The 22,554-nt window shown below is 55.8% G+C and overlaps 1 protein-coding gene across 1 annotated transcript in view; it reads left to right on the top strand.

Annotated features, from left to right (window-relative positions):
* Positions 1-22,132, top strand: part of CLASRP (CLK4 associating serine/arginine rich protein) — a 33,182-nt gene extending 11,050 nt beyond the window's left edge. The window contains 20 exon segments of the mRNA XM_007997165.3: positions 2,917-3,014; positions 3,643-3,744; positions 3,950-4,029; positions 6,584-6,668; positions 7,893-8,041; positions 9,401-9,497; positions 10,517-10,595; positions 10,682-10,755; positions 12,278-12,319; positions 15,069-15,284; positions 15,400-15,646; positions 15,648-15,688; positions 18,624-18,887; positions 19,306-19,345; positions 19,701-19,761; positions 20,331-20,389; positions 20,467-20,513; positions 21,283-21,365; positions 21,717-21,741; positions 21,983-22,132. Coding sequence (XP_007995356.2) covers positions 2,917-3,014; positions 3,643-3,744; positions 3,950-4,029; positions 6,584-6,668; positions 7,893-8,041; positions 9,401-9,497; positions 10,517-10,595; positions 10,682-10,755; positions 12,278-12,319; positions 15,069-15,284; positions 15,400-15,646; positions 15,648-15,688; positions 18,624-18,887; positions 19,306-19,345; positions 19,701-19,761; positions 20,331-20,389; positions 20,467-20,513; positions 21,283-21,365; positions 21,717-21,741; positions 21,983-22,025 — 1,932 coding nt within the window. The 3' untranslated portion in view covers positions 22,026-22,132.
* The last annotated feature ends 422 nt before the right edge of the window (positions 22,133-22,554 follow it).

Here is a 22,554-nt window from a genome sequence, read left to right as displayed (position 1 = left end):
TCTCCTAAAATTAGAAAAAATGAGCTGGGCGTGGTGGCGGGCACCTGCAGTTCTAGCTACTCGGGAGGCAGAGGCAGGAGAATCGCCTGAACCTGGGAGGCAGAGGTTACAATGATCTGAGATAGTGCCACTGCATGCCAGCCTGGGTGACAGAGCAGAGAGCAAGACTCTGTCTCAAAAAAAAAAAAGGAAACCCTGTACCCATTTGCAGTGAGTCCCATTCCCCGAACTCCTCAGCACTGATATCCTCTCGGCCTCTGTGGATTTGCCTATTCTGGACATTGCATAGAAATGGGATTGCACAATGGGTGGCCTTTTGTGACTGGCTTCGGTCGCTTAGCAGAATGTTTTTGAGGCTTGTCCATGTTGTAGCAGATAGCAGAACTTTATTCCTTTTCATTGCTGAATAATATTCCACTGTATGGATGGTCCACATTTTGTTGATCTGTTCATCCATTAAGGACCTTTGGGTTGTTCCCACCTTCTGGCTATTGTGAATAATGCTGCTAGGAATGTTTGTGTACAAGTATTTGAGTACCTGTTTCCAATTCTTTTGGGTATATACCCAGGAGTGGAATTGGTAATTCATTGGCCATGTAGTAATTATTTAAAACTTTGAGGCCGGGCGCGGTGGCTCAAGCCTGTAATCCCAGCACTTTGGGAGGCCGAGACGGGCGGATCACGAGGTCAGGAGATCGAGACCATCCTGGCTAACACGGTGAAACCCTGTCTCTACTAAAAAATACAAAAAACTAGCTGGGCGAGGTGGCGGGCGCCTGTAGTCCCAGCTACTCAGGAGGCTGAGGCAGGAGAATGGCGTAAACCCGGGAGGCGGAGCTTGCAGTGAGCTGAGATCCAGCCACTGCCCTCCAGCCTGGGCGACAGAGCAAGACTCCGTCTCAAAAAAATAAAATAAAATAAAATAAAAAATAAAACTTTGAGGCCGGGCACAGTGGCTCATGCCTGTAATCCCAGCACTTTGGGAGACTGAGGCGGGTGGATCACCTGAGGTTGAGAGTTTGAGACCAGCCTGACCAACGTGGAGAACCCCATCTCTATTAAAAATACAAAATTGGGCCGGGCGCGGTGGCTCAAGCCTGTAATCCCAGCACTTTGGGAGGCCGAGACGGGCGGATCACGAGGTCAGGAGATCGAGACCATCCTGGCTAACACAGTGAAACCCCGTCTCTACTAAAAAATACAAAAAACTAGCTGGGCGCAGTGGCGGGCGCCTGTAGTCCCAGCTACTCGGGAGGCTGAGGCAGGAGAATGGCGTAAACCCGGGAGGCGGAGCTTGCAGTGAGCCGAGATCTGGCCACTGCACTCCAGCCTGGGCGACAGAGCGAGACTCCGCCTCAAAAAAAATAAATAAATAAAAAAAATAAAAAAAATAAAAATACAAAATTGGCCAGGTGTGGTGGCTCAAGCCTGTAATCCCAGCACTTTGGGAGGCTGAGACGGGAGGATCATGCGAGGTCAGGAGATCGAGACCATCCTGGCTAACACGGTGAAACCCCGTCTCTACTAAAAAATACAAAAAACTACCCGGGCGAGGTGGCGGGCGCCTGTAGTCCCAGCTACTCGGGGGACTGAGGCAGGAAAATGGCATAAACCTGGGAGGCGGAGCTTGCAGTGAGCTGAGATCTGGCCACTGCACTCCAGCCTGGGCAACAGAGCGAGACTCCATCTCAAAAAAACCCAAAAAAAACCAAAAAAACAAACTTAACTGGATGTGGTGGCGCATGCTTGTTAATCCCAGCTGCTCGGGAGGCTGAGGCAGGAGAATCGCTCTGGGAGGTGGAGGTTGCAGTGAGCTGAGATCGCGCCATTGTACTCCAGTTGAAGAACCTGATTTCTCTACATTCTTGTCACTACTTGTTTTTTGGTTTTTTTTTTTTTTTTTTTGAGATGGAGTCTCGCTCTCGTCCCCCAGGCTGGAGTGCAATGGCGTGATCTCGGTTTACTGCAACCTACCTCTGCCTCCCAGGTTGAAGCGATTCTCTTGCCTCAGCCTCCCAAGTAGCTGGGATTACAGGCGCCTGCCACCACGGCTAGCTAATTTTTTTGTATTTTTAGTAGAGATGGGGTTTCACCATGTTGGCCAGGCTGGTCTCAGACTCCTGACCTCAGGTGATCTGCCTGCCTCGGCCTCCCAAAGGGCTGGGATTACAGGGGTGAGCCACTACGCCTGGCCTACTACTTGTTGTAGTCTGTCCTTTCCGTGTCAGCCAGCCTAGTGTGGGTGAAGTGGTATCTGGTGGTTCTGATTGGCATTTCCCTGATGGCTAATGATGTTGGTCATCTTTCCACGTGCGGATGCAGTCTGGTCCAGGCTGGAGTGCCCACACCCGTCTCTAAATGATTGGCCCTGAGGATGAGGAAGAGTTGGGGGCACTGATATTTTAGAGAGCGAGGTCTTCGTACTGGCCACCACCTCGAGAGGAACAAATTCCTTATTTACTTTCTTTTTTTTTCTTCTTTTTTTGAGATGGAGTCTTGCTCTGTCACCCAGGCTAGAGTGCGGTGACACAATTTCAGCTCACTGCAACTTCTGCCTCCCAGGTTCAAGCGATTCCTTTTGCCTCAGGCTCCCAAGTAGCTGGGACTACAGGCATGTGTCACCACGCCCGGCTAATTTTTTGTATTTTTAGTAGAGCCTGGGTTTCGCCATGTTGGTCTGGAACTCCTGACTTTAGGTGACCCACCTGCCTTGGCCTCCCAACGTGTTGAGATTACAGGCGTGAGCCTCCGTGCCTAGCCAATTCCCTTATTTCTAAAGGTTAGCAGCTTGGTTCACCTCTGAGGTATGGCCCACTTGACCTTAGAAGTGAGCTCGCTGCTAAGATGGGTTGTGTTTGAGGGGGTGGGGTTTGGAGCTCTGTTGGGTGGTGACCTCAGTCCTGTTTACCCCTGCAGAAGAAAGACCCAGCCCAGTTCCTGCAGGTACATGGCCGAGCTTGCAAGGTGCACCTGGATTCTGCAGTCGCCCTGGCCGCTGAGAGCCCTGTTAATATGTAAGACTCATACGGGAGGCAGGGGAGTGTCTGTGACTGAAGACTGGGAGTCAGAACCCACCTGGGGTGGTGTAGAGTCTGGAGCAGAGACTGAAGTATGGACAGATGTTTGGGGACTCAGAGACAGGGAAGGCGTGACCCACATGTGAAGGTGATAGTCACAGGGTGTAAGAACAATGAGCGGGGGTTGGGGTGGAGGCCCCAGAGTAGCGGTCCTGGTTGGAGGACTTAGAAATGGGTGGAGCCAGGGCCAGAGGCCCCGAGGAAGCAGAGAGTAGGTTGCCAGACCAGGGCTGTCTCAGGGTGCCTGAGGCCCGCCCCTGAAATACTCACTAGGACCTGGTTCAAGTTCCCCACTATTGCTTGGTTCTGAGAAATGGGGTCCTGGTGTCCCCAGGGGCAGTCAGATGACTGGCCCGTTTCAGGTCCCAGGAGCCTGAATGTGGATTCAGGGAGGCTTGCAGCAGAAGGGACTGAGAGCTGGGGGTTGAGGTGAGGGCCATGGCATGGGGACCAAAGTGGGCTGAGGGCCAGGCTTCCAAGCCTCGGCTGGCAGGGAGCAGGCGCTTTGTGTCCTGGGCAGTGTGGACGCTGAGGTTCTTGCTTTCCTGCTCCCCTCCCACTTCAGGATGCCCTGGCAGGGGGACACCAACAACATGATCGACCGATTCGATGTCCGTGCCCACCTGGACCACATCCCCGACTACACCCCCCCACTGCTCACCACCATGTAAGCCGCCTCCCAGAGGGCTGCCAGGCACAGTGTCATACCCAGGGGCCCCTGTTACTTTCCCAGCTTGCCTGTCATCTTCCTAGGAGCCCCTCCTATTTGGTAGTACCCTGAGCCTGAGGGGGATGCCTCATTTCCCTTCCTGCTGGCTTGGGGTGGGATCCACCCCTTCCCTCTGATTTCAAGGTCTCGCCCTCCCCTAAAGCTCCCCAGAACAGGAGTCGGACGAACGGAAGTGTAACTACGAGCGCTACCGAGGCCTGGTGCAGAACGACTTTGCCGGCAGTGAGTGATCTGCAGGGGGACGAGGGGTGTGGGATTTGGGGGCCCTGGAGCCTGGAAGACATAAATAAGTTTGGGAAGAAAAGTTTTATCCACATACTTTCTACTAAAGGGTCTTGGGTTCTGGCTCCAGCTCTACGATAGACTCACTTTGCCTGCATCTCTTTCCCCTTCAGGGCCTCCGTCTCTGGATTTGGTGTAGGGGATGTCTGCCGAATTGGTTGTTCCCAGCAGGGTCACGTCCATATACCATGCCTTCTGACTCTGTGGTCCTTTTTTCTTTAAAGAATAGAAAAAATAGCAAGAATATGTTTTTATTTTTATTTTTAAATTTTTTAAATATTTATTTATTTATTTATTTATTAGAGGCGGAGTTTCGTTCTTATTGCCCGGGCTAGAGTGCAGTGGTACAATCTCGGCTCACTGCAACCTCTGCCTCCTGGGTTCAAGTGATTCTCCTGCCTCAGCCTCTTAAGTAACTGGGATCACAAGTGCCTGCCACCACCCCCAGCTAATTTTTTGTAGTTTTAGTAGTGACAGGGTTTCAGCATCTTGGCCAGGCTGGTCTTGAACTCCTGACCTTGTGATCCACTTACCATGGCCTCCCAAAGTGCTGGGATTACAGGCGTGAGCCACCGCGCCCGGCCGTCACCCCGTTTTACAGACAAGGATGTCGAGGGGGAACACCCTGTCCAAGGACCTGGGATTCTCCACGTGTCCTTAACTGCTGCTCTCTGCTGATGGAAAGCTCCTAACTCACCTACCAAGAACTAGAGGTTCCCTTTCTTGGGGTTCCCTGTGGAGTTAAAGGAAGGATGGAGTTCTCTGCTGGGTTTGTGCCTTACTACCTGGTGGGTCTCGGTTTCCTCTTCGAGAAGCGTGGTGGTGATGATTTTGTTGCATGGGGTGGTTGTGAGAGTTGAGTGAGGTGATGTGTATAAAACCCCAGCACTGAACCTGGCACAGTCAGCCCTCCATGTGGGTCTGCTAGTCCGGTATTTGTTTATTTCTAAGATAGATGCTTTTTTGATTTTCTAAAATCAGAGACTGCCAAAATTCTAGTGATCACCGAGGCCTTAGAATCAGGGACATGTAGTATAATGGATACTGTTTTTGCCATCATTCCAGGCCACATAGATTCCTGGTGGTAGAGCCAGGGTTCCCTTAGTTTTGCCTCACTCTGCATTTATTCATTCACTTCCACAAACAGTCATTGAGCACATGCGGTGTGGCAGGTGCTGCTCTGGGATCAGTGGCGTGGTAGGGGAGAGGGCAGCAGCTCCATACTCATGTCAGTGACACCAATTGCAAACCAAGATAATGTGACAGACAGTGCACCATTCTCTGAGAAAAATAGGACAGAAGTCCTGGACCAAGGCTGGGGTCAGTGATGTATGGATAGAAGCTCCCTGGGAGGCATGGGTAGGCCACAGGATTCCAGGCCGACAGCAGCCTGTGCAAAACCCTGTGTCAGCCAGGACTATGGGCACACTGGAGGGGCAAAGAGAAGGCCCGTGTGACCGGAGCAGGGAGAGCGAGGGAGCTTGTGCAAGGCAGGGTCAGCAGGGCCCCTCCTGGGCTTTGGAGACAACAAGTAGAAATGGAGTATCTGCTAGAGCAAGGAAGGGCCGTGCTACATCCCCTTCTGGCCCACCAGCCCACCCACCTCTTGTTCCAGATAGAAAAACTCAGGCCAGCCGGGCACAGTGACTCATACCTCTAATTCCAGCACTTTGGGAGGTCGAGGTGGTGGATCACCTGAGGTTGGGAGTTCGAGACCAGCCTGACCAACATGGAGAAACCCTATCTATACTAAAAATACAAAATTTGCTGGGTGTGGTGGCACATGCCTGTAATCCCAGCTACTTGGGAGGCTGAGGCAGGAGAATCACTTGAACCCGGAAGGCGGAGGTTGCGGTGAGCCAAGATCGCACCATTGCACTCCAGCCTGGGCTACAAGAACGAAACTCCTTCTCAAAAAAAATACAGACAAAGAAAAACTGAGGCCCAGGGAGGGAAGGAAGGAAGGGGACTCACCACCCACGGTCCCACAGCAAGTCAGGGACACGTGTCTCACTGCAGGGAAGATCAGGAAGGCTCTGGTACATTGTTGAGTCCTCTAAGCTGGGTGTTAAAACGAGTCACGGAGAGGCTTGCAGTGGAGTGACCTGTGCAGTCAGTGGCATGTGGCGCTCAGGAGCAGGTTTTGGTTCTGAAGGGTCCAGCCAGAGGCCTCCAGAAACAGAATGGTGGTAGAGTGTCCAAGTACCAGGCTAGGCACTCACTCTGCCTGTGGTCCCATTTTACAGAAAAGGAAACCGAGGCACAGATGTGCTGTCACTTGACTAAGGTCGTGTGTCCAGTGAGTGGTGTGTCCAAGGCTCTGCTGCAGTTGCTTGTGTCCCACCAGACACAGTTTGATTATCTGGAAGTGGCGATTGCCCCAAGGTGCACTGGGGTTGCACCTGTCTTCCTGCTTCACCGCACTCTGATGTTCTCCCACTGAATTCCTAGTGTCCCCAACCCACTCTGACCTGGGGTCTCTTGTTTGCTGCAGTCTCAGAGGAGCAGTGCCTGTACCAGATCTACATTGACGAGTTGTACGGAGGCCTCCAGAGACCCAGTGAAGATGAGAAGAAGAAGTGAGTTGGGGTCTGGGGTGCAGGGGGTTGAGGAGGCAGGAGGGCTGGGAGCCCCAGGCAGGCATGGCCTCTTCCATCCTGTCCACCAGGGTCTCCCCAGAACCAAGGATGGTGTTCAGCACACAGTCAGTGCTCACTTAATAACTGTGTAGAGGAAGAAGCCCCGTCAGGGTGCCAGGGCTTGCCGACGGCTCTGCATTGCATTTTCAGCTTGGGGAGTGGTGGGAGGTGCAGTCCCTGTGGTCAGACAGCCCTGGGTTTGAGTCCTGGCTGTGAGAACCTGAGTGGGAATTCTCTGAGCCTTGCTGTGCTTCCCTGTAAAATGGGGCTGGCAGGAGGCCCCGCTGCCTGGAGTTGGGAGGCATGCAGGAGACAGAGCTTGTGAAGTACCTGTCCTAGCACCTGCCGTGTAGTGAGCTTGCAATCAGCCCTCGCTGATGTCACTCTGGAGAGAGGCTTCTCAAAGCTGCGTCCCTCAAGGAGTGACTGGGGAGACCCGGGCCTTAACCTGGAGCAGCTGCCTCTGAGGAGCAGCAGCCAGGCAGTCTCACTCCTCTCTTCTCCACCTTGGTCTGATGAGCGCAGGCCCCTACCCTCACACATGCCGTTCCCTCTGCAGGGCTTAGCTCTCCTCCAGGCCAGCTGCTGTTGCCCCGGTGCACGGTAGACTGGAGCCCTGGCTTGGGACTGGGCGGCTCCCTCAGTGACACCTTCCCTCCTGCTCCCCCTGACTGCTTGCCGCCTTCCTCCACTGGGAGGGGTCCCATGGGACTGTCCTGGATGCTTCTTGGAGACTTCAACCCTCGTCCATGGCCCCAGCCTCAGGGTCCTGCTCAGGCCTCTCAGGCACTGCTCTGTTCAGGGCAAAGCTGGGGCACCTGACTGCTCAGGAAGACTCTGGGCTGTGCCCTCGTGGGACTTACGGTCTAGGCGGGAGACAGACCTTCCCCAACAGAGATGACCCAAGGAAGGCAGGGCTGGGGAGCTCAGGACAGTGCCGACCCACCCTAGGGTGCCAGTCAAGGACTTCTTGGCAGTGGGGCCCTGGAGCTGAGATGTGGAGGTAGAGGGAGGAGCTGGGTGTGGGCAGGAGCAGAGGGACCTAGGCCGAGGGACAGCCTGAGGGGAGGGGGCCATGGCACTCGAGAAGCTGGTGTGTGGGGCCAGTCTGGGGCCCTCCTCTCTGCCAGGCGCGGCCCTGGCTCAACGGCTCCCCTTTCCCAGGCTGGCAGAGAAGAAGGCTTCCATCGGTTATACCTACGAGGACAGCACGGTGGCTGAGGTGGAGAAGGCGGCAGAAAAGCCAGAGGAGGAGGAGTCAGCAGCCGAGGAGGAGAGCAACTCGGATGAAGATGAGGTCATCCCCGACATCGGTGGGGTCCCCTCTCTGCCCTCCCCACCCACAGTCCCTGGGCATCGTTTCTGTGTCTCGTCCCTCACCCTCTGTGGGGCACCCCGTGCTTACGAGCTGTGTCGCTCTCCCTCCCCCGCCCCAGGGCACGCCAGCCTCCTGCCACCCCTGTCTCACTCATCTCTCATTTCTAGGGTGCTGTTTCTATGATCTTTTCCCCTCCTAGGTGTTGGCTCCATTCTTCTCCACTTGGGCCGGCCTCTCTGTGCCTCTGCCCCTCTCTCCTGCTCTCTTCCCTCCTCTGGAAGACAAGTGTTCATCCTCTTACGGAGCCAGCCCCCATCCTCCAGGCATCTGTTCACCCTCCCCCTCTCTGCCATTCACCTCCCCTCTGGATTCCCACTGATCACGCCACCCCCGAGTCTCTGCGCTTTACTCATCCTGGCTCTCACTCCAGCAGCCGGCTCTTTTTATTTTTTTATTTATTATTTATTTTTTTGAGATGGAGTTCTGCTCTGTCACCCTGGCTGGAGTGCAGTGGTGTGTTCTTGGCTCACTGTGACCTCCACCTCCTGGGTTCAAGCGATTCTCCTGCCTCAGCTTCCCAAGTAGTTGGGACCACAGGCACATGCCACCATGCCCAGCTAATTTTTGTACTTTTGGTAGAGACAGGGTTTCGCTACATTGGTCAGGCTGGTCTTGAACTCCTGACCTCATGATCCACTTGCCTCGGCCACCCAAAGTGCTGGGATTACAGGCATGAGCCACTGCGCTCAGACCAGCAGCTGGCTCTTTATTCACACTCTGTAGAGCCATACACTGACCTCCGCCCAGCCCTCCTTCCGCTGGCTCATCACACTCCCTGCTTCCAAACACCTGTGACCCGTACCCTGCCTGCCGCCCACCATGATCTTCAGCCGCCATCTGTCTGACCCTATTCAGTCCTCCCTCCCACGTCAACCCCGCCACACGTCTCATCCATTCCTCCCTCCCTCTATCCACCCATCCCTCCTTCCTTCCTTCCCTGCCTCTATTCCATTCATCTCTCCATCCCTCCTGCCCTCCATCCGTCCCTGCATCCCTTCATCCGTCCCTCCACCCATTCATCCATCTCTCCCTTCTTCTTTCCCTCCCTCCGTTCATCTGCCCCTTCCAAGCCCCGTCCTCCAGCTGCCTCTGTCCACCGTGTGTTGTGCTCACCTCTGGCCAAGCCCTGTGCGAGCCTAGGGGATGCCAAGATGAGCCATACTTGATGCCATCCCTTCCTGAAGAGTGCTTCAGTCCGGCAGGCGCCCCATCACCCCCACTTCCTGGAGCACTGCCCCTTCTCCCCCGTCCTCTCGCTCGGCCGTGGCTCCTGACAGCCTTTCTCTTGGTGCAGACGTGGAGGTGGACGTGGATGAACTGAACCAGGAGCAGGTGGCAGATCTCAACAAACAGGCTACGACTTATGGCATGGCCGACGGCGACTTCGTCAGGTGAGGCCTGCCTGCTGACACTCCTTCCCATTCTGTGGGCCCCACCCTGGCATCTCACTGTTACTCCCGATACTGACAGTCATCCTGTTTGTGAGCATTTGTGTGCCTGACCCTGGGCCCAGGACTTTACACATGCAGGTCCCTGAGCCTATGGTGGTCGTGGCCCCACTTCATCTGTGCAGGAACAGGCTGCACCCAAATCACCCAGCCTGCCCTACTTAGTGTGACCTGGGGCGAATCTGACTCTTTGAAGCTCAGGGGATTCCTAGGCTGGGGGACAGCACCCTCTGGTGGAGAGGCTTCATTCCCTGGTCATTTATCCTGGCAGTTGCTGGTTGTACCTCTACCCTGAGCCGTACACCCTGCTGAGCTCATAAGACCACACAGAATGGTCCCAGCTCACTGGGCAGTGAACTGGAAGCGGAGCCTGAGCACGGCACCCTCTGCCCAGAGCCCTTTGTGGCTCCCACCTCCCTCAGGCACATCCAGTGTCCTCACCATGGCTGAAAGGTCTTACTCATCTGGTCCTCTTGACTGCCCCCATCCCCCCTGCCCAGCCTCCATGGCCTCCTTGCTCCTCAAGTGCAGAGGCCTGGCCCAGCACCTGGGCCAGTCTGTCTGCTGTTCGCTTCGGGCGTCTGCAGCTTGCTCCCCCAGGTTTCTCTCTAGATACCCCGTTCTGTGTGGCTTCCCTGAGCTTCCTCTTGAAAAATGCAGCTTCCTCTGCCTTTGCTCTAACATCTAATGGACCATGCGTTTTATTCCCTTGCTCATTATCTTCTCCCCTAGAATGTAAGCCTGTGCAGGTGAGGATTTCTGGTTTTTTCAGTGCTGAGTTCTTGATGCCTAAGATAGCACCTGGCACACAGAGGGTGCTTAATAAGTGGCACTGAATGAAAGACACCTCAGGCTGGTGTGGGGTGACTCGGGTCCCTCACTTTCTCTGATGACTCAGGCTGTGTCCTCCTTGTCCTGTGGCGTGCCCCCTCCTCCACCCTAATTCTCACCCTCCTCTATAGGATGCTCCGGAAAGATAAGGAGGAGGCAGAGGCCATCAAACACGCCAAGGCCCTTGAAGAGGAGAAGGCCATGTACTCGGTGAGGTCTGGGCTAGAGTGGAAGGCGACAGGGTTGTGTCACAGGGAGGGCACCCCGTCACCAGTCTGGCACCCATCCTACTCCAGGGACGCCGCTCTCGACGCCAGCGGAGAGAGTTTCGGGAGAAGCGGCTGAGGGGTCGCAAGATCAGCCCACCCAGGTAGGGCTTCTTCCTGAACCCCCACCCTGCTGGCATCTGGGGGAGGGGAGCGGGGGCTTAGGGCCTGAGAAGGCTCTTTGGAGGCAGGCATTTGACTTGAGGAAAGAGTCTTTCTAGTGGGGTGATGCATGGCCTGCGTGAAGGTTTAGAGGTAGGAACGGCCTTGAGGGCCATGTGGACTCCTTTCCTTGCCAGCCGCTCCCCTCACCCTGCTGGACTGGGGGCCCTTGCCAGACTCCCAGGAGCCCATGCACAGGCGGCATGAGGCTGTCACCAGGGCGGTGGAGGAATAGAGGGCACAGGCTTTGCCCTGGACTCTCACTCAGTTCTGCTGCTTGGCTGTTTCCTGTGTTGGAGTTTGGACAAGTGACTTCCTGAACCCTCTGAGCTTCAGTTTCTTCCTTTGGAAAATGAAGCATTATCACCTACCATGAGAGAGGGCTGGGGCAGTCCCCACAGGGAGGTCTTGGGACAGGTTTGGATGAGGCAGTCTGGCTTGGAGCAGAGAGCCCAGCCTGGTTCAGGAGGCCTTGAGGAGAGGCCCGGTGCAAACCCATGCCTCTTTTTGCCACATCTCTTAAAGGAGAGTGATTGAGAGTTCCTGTAAGGCTTAAACGACTTGTAGGTTCAGGGGTTGGTGTGCGAAACATTCCTTAAAGAATAGCACCAGTTGTCACTGCTGTCAGCGGTGGCACAGGGGCACATAGAGGGTAGTGCAGGAAAGCCCAGGCTGGGTGGCTGTAGGGCCTGGGTGTGGATCCCCGTTTCCTCTTTTGTGAGCTGCATGATGCTGGACAAGTGACTTCACCTCTCTGGGCTTCAGTTTCCTCAGCTGTGATAGTCTTTCTCTTCTTTTTTTTCAGAGACAGGGTCTTGTTCCGTCACCCAGGCTGGAGTGCAGTGGTGCAATCACGACTTCCTGCAGCCTCAAATTCCTAGGCTCAGGCGAGCCTCCTACCTCAGTCTCCTTAGTAGCTGAGATTACTGGCATGCATCACCACTCCCAGCTAATTAAAATAAAATATGCTTTGTAGAGATGGGGTCTTGCTATGTTGCCCAGGCTGGTCTCAAACTCCTGGGTTCAAGTGATCCTCCCACTTCAGCCTCCCAAAGTGCTGGGATTACAGGTGTGAGCCACCGCACCCAGCCTATTTTTATCTTATCATCATCATCATCATCATCATTAGTAAACCCAGACCCAGTGAGAGCCAGAGACGAGGATTGGGAGGAGGGATGCTTTCATTCTAGGGTCAGGAGGCCAAGCAGAACCAGGGTTGCTGAAGTCCAAGTTCCTCAGAGTCATCATGGGTCTAGGACATTGTGGGGTGGGGCCTAAGTTCATGCTTTGGACAGATCTGAGGGGGGTGGGTGGAGGAATCAAGGGAAGGCCCCCAACCTGGTCAGCAGCCCCCTCACTGTGCCAGGTGCCTAGCTTTGGGTCCTCAGGTTGGGGGACTTATCCCAAATTCATGCCCACTGAGATCTTAAGCCCCAACTTGTCCCACCCCATTTTTCTCTCTAGCTATGCCCGCCGAGACAGCCCCACCTATGACCCCTATAAGCGGTAAGTTCCTCCGGAGGACCAGGGAGTAGCAGACAGGGAGCTCCCTGATGGGGACAGGGGCGCTGAGGAGGGGATGGGAGGTTCACCCTACTAGGCCACCCCAAGACCACAGACTGCATGATATGTTCTGGGTCTAAATCATTTTTGTGTTTTCCAGATCACTGTCTTGTTTTCCCAGTTTTAAATAAAATTTTGCTTTTTTTTTTTTTTTTTTTTGAGATGGAGTCTTGCTCTGTCACCCAGGCTGGAGTGCAGTGGCCCGATCTCGACTCACTGCAAGCTCCGCCTCCCGGCTTCACACCATTCTCTGGGACTACAGGTGCCCGCCACCAGGCCCGGCTAATTTTTTGTACTTTTAGTAGAGATGGGGTTTCACCGTGTTAGCCAGGATGGTCTCGGTCTCCTGACCTCGTGATCTGCCCGCCTCGGCCTCCCAAAGTACTGGGATTACAGGCGTGAGCCCCGCGCCCGGCCAGTAAAATTTTCTTTATATTTTGAAGCTTTTTTATTTTATTTTTCTGATTTATTTATTTATTTATTTTTTAATTTAATTTAATTTTTTTTATTTTTTATTTTTTATTTTTTTTTTGTTGAGACAGAGTCTCGCTTTGTTGCCCAGACTGGAGTGCAGTGGCCAGATCTCAGCTCACTGCAAGCTCCACCTCCTGGGTTCACGCCATTCTCCTGCCTCAGCCTCCTGAGTAGGTGGGACTACAGATGCCCGCCACCTCGCCCGGCTAGGTTTTTGTATTTTTTAGTAGAGACGGGGTTTCACCGTGTTAGCCAGGATGGTCTCGATCTCCTGACCTTGTGATCCGCCCGTCTCAGCCTCCCAAAGTGCTGGGATTACAGGCTTGAGCCACCGCGCCCGGCCAATTTTATTTTTTTTTTGAGACGGAGTCTTGCTCTGTCACCCAGGCTAGAGTGCAGTGGCGCGAACTCAGCTCACTGCAAGCTCCGCCTCCTGGGTTTACGCCATTCTGCCTCAGCCTCCCGAGTAGCTGGGACTACAGGCGCCTGCCACCTCACCCGGCTAGTTTTTTTTGTATTTTTAGTAGAGACGGGGTTTCACCGTGTTAGCCAGGATGGTCTCGATCTTCTGACCTCGTGATCCGCCTGTCTTGGCCTCCCAAAGTGCTGGGATTACAGGCTTGAGCCACCGTGCCCGGCCCTATTTTTCTGATTTAAATACAACGCAGTCTTATGGTAAAAAATGATCAAATATGGCAAAACAGTGTGACTGAGAAATCAAGTCACTTTAATCTCAATTTCCAGAAGTGGCCAGTGGGAAATAACGGGCACTCAGTAGCACCGCTGGGCACAGGTGCTTGTCTCGTGGGTGAAAGAGTGATTGGAGCAGGGATTTTGAGAGGGACGAAGCTCAGTGTGATCCCAGTCCCCCTCATCCAAGCTCTATAGCTCTCTGAAATCCAGTTCCCTCTTTGGAATGAGGGTGGGAATGGGATCTTCCTCATGGGGCTGTGGGTCGAGATTAGATAAGGTGTGAATGGCTTTTGGGGAAATAAAAGGTGTAGGTTAGTGCTCCATACATGGGAGTGTTGGATATCAGGTACCTTCTTTTTATTTTTAAAATTTTATGGATTAAAAAACTTTTTTTTTTTTTTTTTTTCTTAAAAAAAATTGAGATAGGGTCTGACCAGGCTGGTTTTGAACTCCTGGTCTCAAGCAGTCCTCCCACCTGGGCTTCCCAAAGTGCTGGGATTACAGGCGTGAGCCACCACACCTGGCCACTTTTTTTATTTTACTAAAATGGAATTGCACCACACTCAGTGTTTTAGAACTCGCTTTTTCCTCCCAGATTATCCATGTTTCTTTTTTTTTTTTTTTTTTTTTTGAGACGGAGTCTTGCTCTGTAGCCCGGGCTGGACTGTAGCGGCCGGATCTCAGCTCACTGCAAGCTCCGCCTCCCGGGTTTACGCCATTCTCCTGCCTCAGCCTCCGGAGTAGCTGGGACTACAGGCGCCCGCCACCTCGCCCGGCTAGTTTTTTGTATTTTTAGTAGAGACGGGGTTTCACCGTGTTAGCCAGGATGGTCTCGATCTCCTGACCTCGTGATCCGCCCGTCTCGGCCTCCCAAAGTGCTGGGATTACAGGCTTGAGCCACCGCGCCCGGCCCATGTTTCTTTTGAGTAAAACTTTTCTGTGTTTTGTGCAGAGATCTGCTTATCTTTTTTTGGGGGGGGGACAGAGTCTCGCTGTGTTGCCCAGGCTGGTGGGCAGTAGTGTGATCTGGACTCACTGCAACCTCTGCCTCCCAGGTTCAAGTAGTTATCGTGCCCTCAGCCTCCTGAGTAGCTGGAATTACAGGTGCATGCCACCATGCCCGGCTAATTTTTTTGTGTTTTTTGTAGAGACGGGGTTTCACCTTGTTGGCCAGGCTGGTCTCAAACTCCTGGTCTCAAGTGATCGGCCTGCCTGGGCCTCCCAGAGTGCTGGGATTACAGGTGTGAGCCACCACGCCCGGCCTGCTCATCCATTTTTCATAGCCACATAAAATCAGAGCAGTTGTCTGTCATTGTCCTTCCTGGTTATTTAGCAAAGGCTGCATGGTTGTGAGTCAAGTCCTTGTCCAGAGCTGGGTCTTCAGGGCCCTCCAGGCTCCATCCACCCGCCTGGCTTCCCAGGTCGCTCTGGCCCGCGCTGGCGCTGCTGTTGCTCTGCTGTGTGTGCTGTTCCCGGAGAGGCTCCGGGAACCTGGGCTAGTGAGCCTCCTCCTCCCTACCCGTAGGTCACCCTCAGAGTCCAGCTCGGAGTCCCGCTCCCGCTCCCGCTCCCCAACCCCGGGCCGCGAGGAGAAGATCACGTTCATCACCAGTTTTGGAGGCAGCGATGAGGAGGCAGCCGCAGCTGCTGCTGCCGCAGCCGCATCAGGGGTCGCCACAGGGAAGCCCCCCGCACCTCCCCAGCCTGGCGGCCCCGCCCCAGGACGTAATGCCAGCGCCCGGTCGGTAACGCTCACGCCGCCCGCCCTACGCCCCGGTCACCATGGGGGGGACCCGGGGCAGAGGGGGGCCGTGGCTCAGGCCTGCGCTGACCGGCCCTCCGTGCCCCGCCTGCAGCCGCCGCTCCTCCTCCTCCTCCTCCTCCTCTTCCGCCTTGAGGACCTCCAGCTCCCGCTCCAGCTCTCGCTCCAGCTCCCGCTCCCGCCGTGGCGGGGGCTACTACCGTTCCGGCCGCCACGCGCGCTCCCGGTCCCGCTCCTGGTCCCGCTCCCGCTCCCGCTCCCGGCGCTACTCCCGGTCCCGTAGCCGTGGCCGCCGGCACTCAGGTGGGGGCTCCCGAGACGGACACCGCTACTCTCGCTCGCCCCGCCCGGCGTGGTGGTTACGGGCCCCGGCGCAGAAGCAGGTGTGTGCGGCTGTGCGTGGGCGGAAGAGGCTGGGGGGCGCGGGCTTCGAACTTGGGGAGAAGGTGCTCAGAGGGAGGAAACCTGGCCACCTGGCTCAGAGAACACCCCATCTGAGGTGACAGGCACAGGCCACTGCTCTTCGGCAGGAAGCCCTTGGTTGGAAAGGGCAAGGCATGGGTGTTTGTGTACGCATGGTGGTGGCAGTGGAGGTGGGGCCCAGCCCATTTTCCACAGCAGGGTGTGGAGAGGAGACTGCATATCTCTCTCTCCTCAGGAGACTGTCTTTGCTGTCAGGGGCTCCAGGTAGAGGGGAATAGAAGCGCATGGACGCTCCAGGGTATTCTGTAGCTTGAAGGGACGGGTCCGGGTCTTGAGGGCTGGGAAGCCCCTTGGTGGGGGTGCGTTCCTGTGTGGCCAGGAGCGGATGGGGAAGCGGGTGGAAAAACTCAAGACAGCTCATTGGCCTGGCGTGGTGGCTCACACCTGTAATCCCAGCACTTTGGGAGGCTGAGGCAGACAGATCTCCTGAGGTCAGGAGTTCGAGACCACCCTGGGCAACATGGTGAAAACCCGTCTCTACTAAAATACAAAAAATTAGGCCAGGCGCGGTGTTTCACGCCTGTAATCCCAGAACTTTGAACCCGGGAAGCAGAGGTTGCAGTGAGCTGAGATCGTGCTGCTGCACTTCAGCCTGGTGACAGAGCGAGACTCCGTCTCAAAAAAAAAAAAAAAAAAAAGATAGCTGGGCATGGTGGCGTGCGCCTGTAGTCCCAGCTATGTAGGAGGCTGAGGCACAAGAATTGCTTGATCCCCGAAAGCGGAGGTTGCAGTGAGCTAAGATTGTGCCACTGCACCCCAACTTGGGCTGCAGAATGAGACTGCATCTCAAGGCAAAAAAAAAGACATTTCATTTTGGAGAACACACGATGAGAGGCCAGCTCTAGGGATGGTTTAGAAAATAAAAGTCACCTGGAGACTGGTCCACCCCCTTCCGGTCTCCTTGCCTGTTGGGGTCAGGACTGCTCTTGGAAGGGCAGCGACGCTGGGTTGGTGGGAGCATAGCCTGCAGGGCACCTGCCCAAGTGTAGAGTCCCTGGGCCTCTGCTTCTGTAAAATTGCAATAATAGCATCCGCTTCTCTGGGCTGTTAGAGGTGTAACAGGTAAACCCATGTAAGGTGTTTAGGACAGGGCTGGTGCTGTCTAAGTACCGTTAATATCGTCAGCATCATTACCTGCGTTATTGTAGCACTGATCACCATGTCAGCTGCCTGTAGGGTCTGGCAGGTAAAGTAGAGGGGCCAGGTAGAGATCCTGTTGACCTGGCAAGCACGTGTTCCCTCCAGTGGGGGCGTTGACCGCTCAGCAGCAGGTCTAGTGTCACCTAGTCTTTCTAGTTCTCAGGAGAAGTTGAGGGTCTGGATTTTTAGAGGATAGCTCTTGTTTTCTTTCCTTTGTTTTGAGACAGAGTCTCGCTGTGTCACCCAGGCTGGAGTGCAGTGGCGCGATCTTGGCTCACTGCAACCTCCACCTCTTGGGTTCACGTGATTCTCCTGCCGCAGCCTCCCAAGTAACTGGGATTATAGGCGCACACCACCATGCCCGGCTAATTTTTGTATTTCTAGTAGAGACTGGGTTTCACTATGTTGGCCGGGCTGGTCTTGAACTCCTGACCTTGTGATCCACCCACCCTGGCCTCCCAAAGTGCTGGGATTACAGGCGTGAGCCACCGCGCCTGGCCCTTGTTTTCTTTTTTTTTTTTTTTTTTGAGACGGAGTCTCGCTCTGTCGCCCGGGCTGGTGTGCAGTGGCCGGATCTCAGCTCACTGCAAGCTCCGCCTCCCGGGTTCACGCCATTCTCCTGCCTCAGCCTCCCGAGTAGCTGGGACTACAGGCGCCCGCCACCTCGCCCGGCTAGTTTTTTGTATTTTTTAGTAGAGACGGGGTTTCACCATGTTCGCCAGGATGGTCTCGATCTCCTGACCTCGTGATCCGCCCGTCTCGGCCTCCCAAAGTGCTGGGATTACAGGCTTGAGCCACCGCGCCCGGCCCCTGGCCCTTGTTTTCTTAATAATGACAACAAATTTTAATTTTATAAAAATTTCATTCAAAAATTAGCCAGGCATGGTGGTGTACGTCTGTAATCTCAGCTACTCGAGAGGCTGAGGCAGTAGAATTGCTTGAACCCAGGAAGCGGAAGTTGCGGTGAGCCGAGCTGTTGCACCACTGCATTCTAGCCTGGGTGACAGACTCTGTCTCAAAAAAACAAAAAAAAAGAGCCCAAGCAGAGTTAGTGTGTGGCCCAGAATTGGCTTCCGGGTCATATATTCCTTGTAGTTTACCCAGAGCAATGACAGGAGAAAGACTTGGAGGGCAGGTGGGACCTGGGCACATCTTGCATGCCACCCTGAGAGTGACCGGAGCAGGGAGAGGATGGGGTTCTACATCCCCAGATTGGAACTTGTGGGTCTGTGCTGAGAATGGTGGAGGACAAGGGATGGTCCCCACTGCTGTCAAGACCCTGGACACAAGCAGGATGAGGAGGTGGGTGAGGGTGTAGGTGAGGTCGCCATGGAACACCATTGTGCCTGAGCTGGACACGGCTCATAAAGGGGGAGCCAACCATCCCTCCCAGAGCTCCCCTCCCGAGAAGTTGGCAAGTGGGTGTCTAGTGAGGGAGAGGTGACACGGGCCAGGCAGGGCTCATGATGGCAGGACTGCCCTTAGGCTGAGTGTATCTAGAACGCCATCTCTGTAGCCAGAGGGAGGCCGGAGTGCCGCTTCGGGACATTTCAGACAGAGAGTAGCAGGAGAGGAGAGTCAAGCCCGTCACCCCGGGCCTTGCAGGAAGGAGGACTGTGGATCTGAAGCCAGGGTGGGGTGCGGTTGGGGTCCCTGGAGCCTCACAGTCCTCCTCCCGCCCTGCTGCATCCCCAGGAGCCGCTCCCACTCAGGGGACCGCTACAGGCGGGGTGGCCGGGGCCTCAGGCACCACAGCAGTAGCCGCAGCCGCAGCAGCTGGTCCCTCAGTCCGTCCCGCAGTCGCAGCCTGACTCACAGCCGCAGCCACAGCCCCAGCCCCAGCCAGAGCCGTAGCCGCAGCCGCAGCCGCAGCCGCAGCCAGAGCCCCTCACCGTCACCCGCAAGAGAGAAGCTGACCAGGCCGGCCGCGTCCCCTGCTGTGGGCGAGAAGCTGAAAAAGTGAGCAGGGCGGGTCTGGAGGAAGAGGGCTGCCAACCTCAGGTGGAGAGGGCGAACGTCACTGTTTTCTTTTTGGGGAAACAGTCCTACCCCAGGAGGTCTGGGGGCCGGGGTATGGCCCTGGCCTGGGAGGGTGGATTTCAGGGGGACACAGCCCTGGCCTGGGGGGTCTGAGGGGGACACACCAAATCCTGGAGGATCTGCACAGTCAGAACCTTGTCCTTGATGAGGGTCAGAAGGGAACAGGGCCCAGTCTTACAGGTTCTGTGGGGTCTGAGAGGGACATGGTTGCACCCTGGGGCCTCAGAAGGCCCATACCTTGGCCACCTGATCTGAGGGCAGTGCTGAGGCTGGGGTCAGAGGTGGCAGCTGTCCTCTCCCCCTCCCAACCATGTCCTCTGGCCCTGCCCCCACCCAGGACCGAACCTGCCGCTGGTAAAGAGACAGGAGCTGCCAAAGTCAGTAAGAATTTGGAACTCGCCCGTCTAATTCCCGTCAGCAGCAGTGCCCAAGAGCTGGGCCTGGTGGGCCTGCAGGGGGGCCCGGGTGGGCTGGGAGATCCAGCCCCAGGGACTGGGAGGGGAGCGGGGGAAGGGTCTGCCCCCATGAGAACCATATCCCTCTTCCCTCCTCACTGTACACTGGGGCTCCATCTGTCACTGAGCCTCTGGGAGCTTCAGGGCTGTCCACAGCCTGCCCCTCCTCCCCACGTTGTTCCCCCCCGCCCCAAAAGCCCCAGGCTCTTGGCTGAGGTGGGTTGTGGGAGCTCTGGGACACCCACCCCCTCTCCCACCTCTTCTCCCCCCTCCCCAGCCCAAGCTGACGCCTCAGGAGAAGCTGAAACTGAGGATGCAGAAGGCGCTGAACAGGCAGTGTATGTTCTGCCCCGTCCCTCCAGGGTTTCACAGCTCTTCCCCTTGGCAGTGGGAGCAAGGAGACCCAGCACCACCTCGGGAGGCCTGGCCCTTCCCTGGAGAGTCTGCGCAGGCGCGGAGGTGCTCTGGGGGAGGATTGGGTTTACATCAGTTCCGCTGCCGCCATGCTGAGGCCTTTGCAGTCAGGTTGACCTGTCTGAGCTCAGCTTCCTCGTTTTAGAGAGTGGGGCTCTTGCCGGGCGCGGTGGGCTCACGCCTGTAATCCCAGTACTTTGGGAGGCCAAGGTGGGTGGATCACGAAGTCAGGAGATCGAGACCATCCTGGCTAACACGGTGAAACCCCGTGTCTACTAAAAATACAAAAAATTAGCCAGGCATGGTGGCGGGCTCCTGTAATCCCAGCTACTGGGGAGGCTGAGGCAGGAAAATGGTGTGAACCCGGGAGGCGGAGCTTGCAGTGAGCTGAGATCACAGCCTGGGTGACAGAGGGAGACTCCATCTCAAAAAAATAAAGAGAGCAGGGCTCTTAAGGGCACCCCTCAGCCACCGTGTATCTTCCTCCCTACAGTCAAGGCGGATAAGAAGGCGGCACAGGAGAAGATGATCCAGCAGGAGCATGAGCGGCAGGTGAAGTGGGGAAGGGAGGGCTGGGGTGGTGGGTGGGTGCTGGCCTGGCCACGTCCTCATGGCCCTGTCTGCTGCAGGAGCGGGAAGACGAGCTTCGAGCCATGGCCCGCAAGATCCGGATGAAGTAAGACCTTGCCCCTCCCTGTCCCATAGCCACACCTCCTGCTCCTGGGCTTCCTGGCCTTCCCACCACGGGCTCTTGGCTCGAGCCCTGCCCAGCTCCCTGTGGGTGGATGAAAGGCAGAGCCCTGCCTGGCCCTCAGGGCTGTGCCCCACCGCCTCTCTCCTCCTGAATTTCCTCCCTCCATTTCGGCCTGCCTCCCGCCACTGCAACCTCATCCCAGCTCTTCCAGCCTCCAAGTGCCAGTCACCTTTGCTGTTCTGTTGTCCTGGCAAGCTGTTCCTGATACCCCTTACCCACCCACCCACTGCCATGGGTCTTTCTCCTGTCCCAGCCTGTTTGTTCATCTCCTAAGTGGAGACAGAGTCATTGTCCCACCTCACAGGCTGTTGGGGGGATTTGACAAGATCAAGGCCAGGCACGGAGAAGGCACCCAGTAGATGTAGCCATTGGGTTGCCAAGCCTGGCCACTGTGACGGAGACCATTTCAACACTCAGTGTGTGCAGGTGCCCCAGTGCGGCAGGAAATGATGGGACTATCGTGCCTCCCTCTGTTCACAAGGCTTTCCTAGGAAGGGGGCTGGGATTCCAGTCAGCTCCGCCAGCTGGGGTCCCTCTGAACTTCGGGCCCCCTTTCCAAGCAGGGATTGGTGGCAGTACCGGCCCCCTTGGTTTATTGTCTTTCTCAGAGTAGGGTGTCGGAAGCACCTGCCCTCCCTGAGTTCAGTGTGTCCAGTGTTCTCTGCCAGATGCTAACGCCATGCCTTTGCAGGGAGCGGGAACGCCGAGAGAAGGAGAGAGAAGAGTGGGAACGCCAGTACAGCCGGCAGAGTCGCTCACCCTCCCCCCGATACAGTGAGTGTCCCCACCTGGCTGGAGGGCTCTGGGGCTTTAAAGAAAAGTGTCAAGCAGGGTTACAAAAAAAAATAGTATGTGTTCCACATTAGCCTTCCAGAAATGAAAGCTCTTAAGATACACACACGTACACACACATTGCTTTAGTCACAAGGTGATTGCAGAAATTAGAAGTGCTCATTCCGGCATGGGCTGGTGAGGGGCACAAGTCGCAGCCACTGGACTCTCTGGAAATGTCCCCTCATTTGGAGACAACCCCTGAAGTTCAGTTTTGAGGACCTCACCCCAGGTCAAGGAAGAGGCCCTGACCCTGGATGTTTGCTCGCTCTTCATCTGCTCTTTTCTTTCCAGGTCGAGAATACAGCTCTTCTCGAAGGTAAGGAAGCCCATGACCCTCCATTTTCTGGGAAGTGACACTTGTCCTTTGATGGGAGGTCCTGGCTCTCATTCCTCCAGCCTCACCCTGTACCCACCTCCAGTTGGAGGGGCTGGTCTCATCCCTTGGGGAACATCCCTTCCTCTACAGACAAGTGCCCCGATCACTGAAGCCTCCATGGTCCCAGCTGTGTTGATGTGTGTACACCCCATTCTCACGGCCCCTCCCTTTCTCTTTCCAGGCGCTCAAGGTCCCGATCCCGAAGCCCCCATTACCGACATTAGGCAGAAGAGGGAGGGGTGGGGAGGACAAGGGGGTGGGGTAAGGGGCTTAAGCTGTGATGCTGCTGGTTTTATCTCTAGTGAAATAAAGTCAAGTTATTTAATTCCCGTCACCTGCCTCAGTGTCATCTGTGGTTGGTGCAGGGCTCTCCCACCCCAGGGCCCACTGGCCAGCAGAGCCAGCTGGGAGGACACTTGGGTTTACAGGCCAGGTGCCAGTGCTGCCTGTGTGGCACATCTTGCCCACATCTGATGGCTAAGTGGCAGGCCCCTGTTCATCAGAACCTGCCATGGCTCAGTGAGGCCTGCTCAGGCCAGGGCACAGTCCCAAGGGAGAGGGCCCAGACCTGCCCGCAGGTGTGGACACAGGGTGTCGGCCCAGCATGTCCCACATGGGCCCCTTTGCCTGGGGCCTCTGGCGACAGGTCCAGGCCTCTCCCCGCCCTCGCCTTGGCCCCTGCCCTGGCCTCGCCCGCACCAGGAACTGGGAGCGCGGCTTTCTGTGCCAATCCTGCGGCGCCGCAGGCACTGG

The sequence above is a fragment of the Chlorocebus sabaeus genome, chromosome 6 (genome assembly GCF_047675955.1).
Source record: "Chlorocebus sabaeus isolate Y175 chromosome 6, mChlSab1.0.hap1, whole genome shotgun sequence".
Taxonomy (NCBI): domain Eukaryota; kingdom Metazoa; phylum Chordata; class Mammalia; order Primates; family Cercopithecidae; genus Chlorocebus; species Chlorocebus sabaeus.
This window is presented reverse-complemented; position numbering and strand designations above follow the sequence as displayed.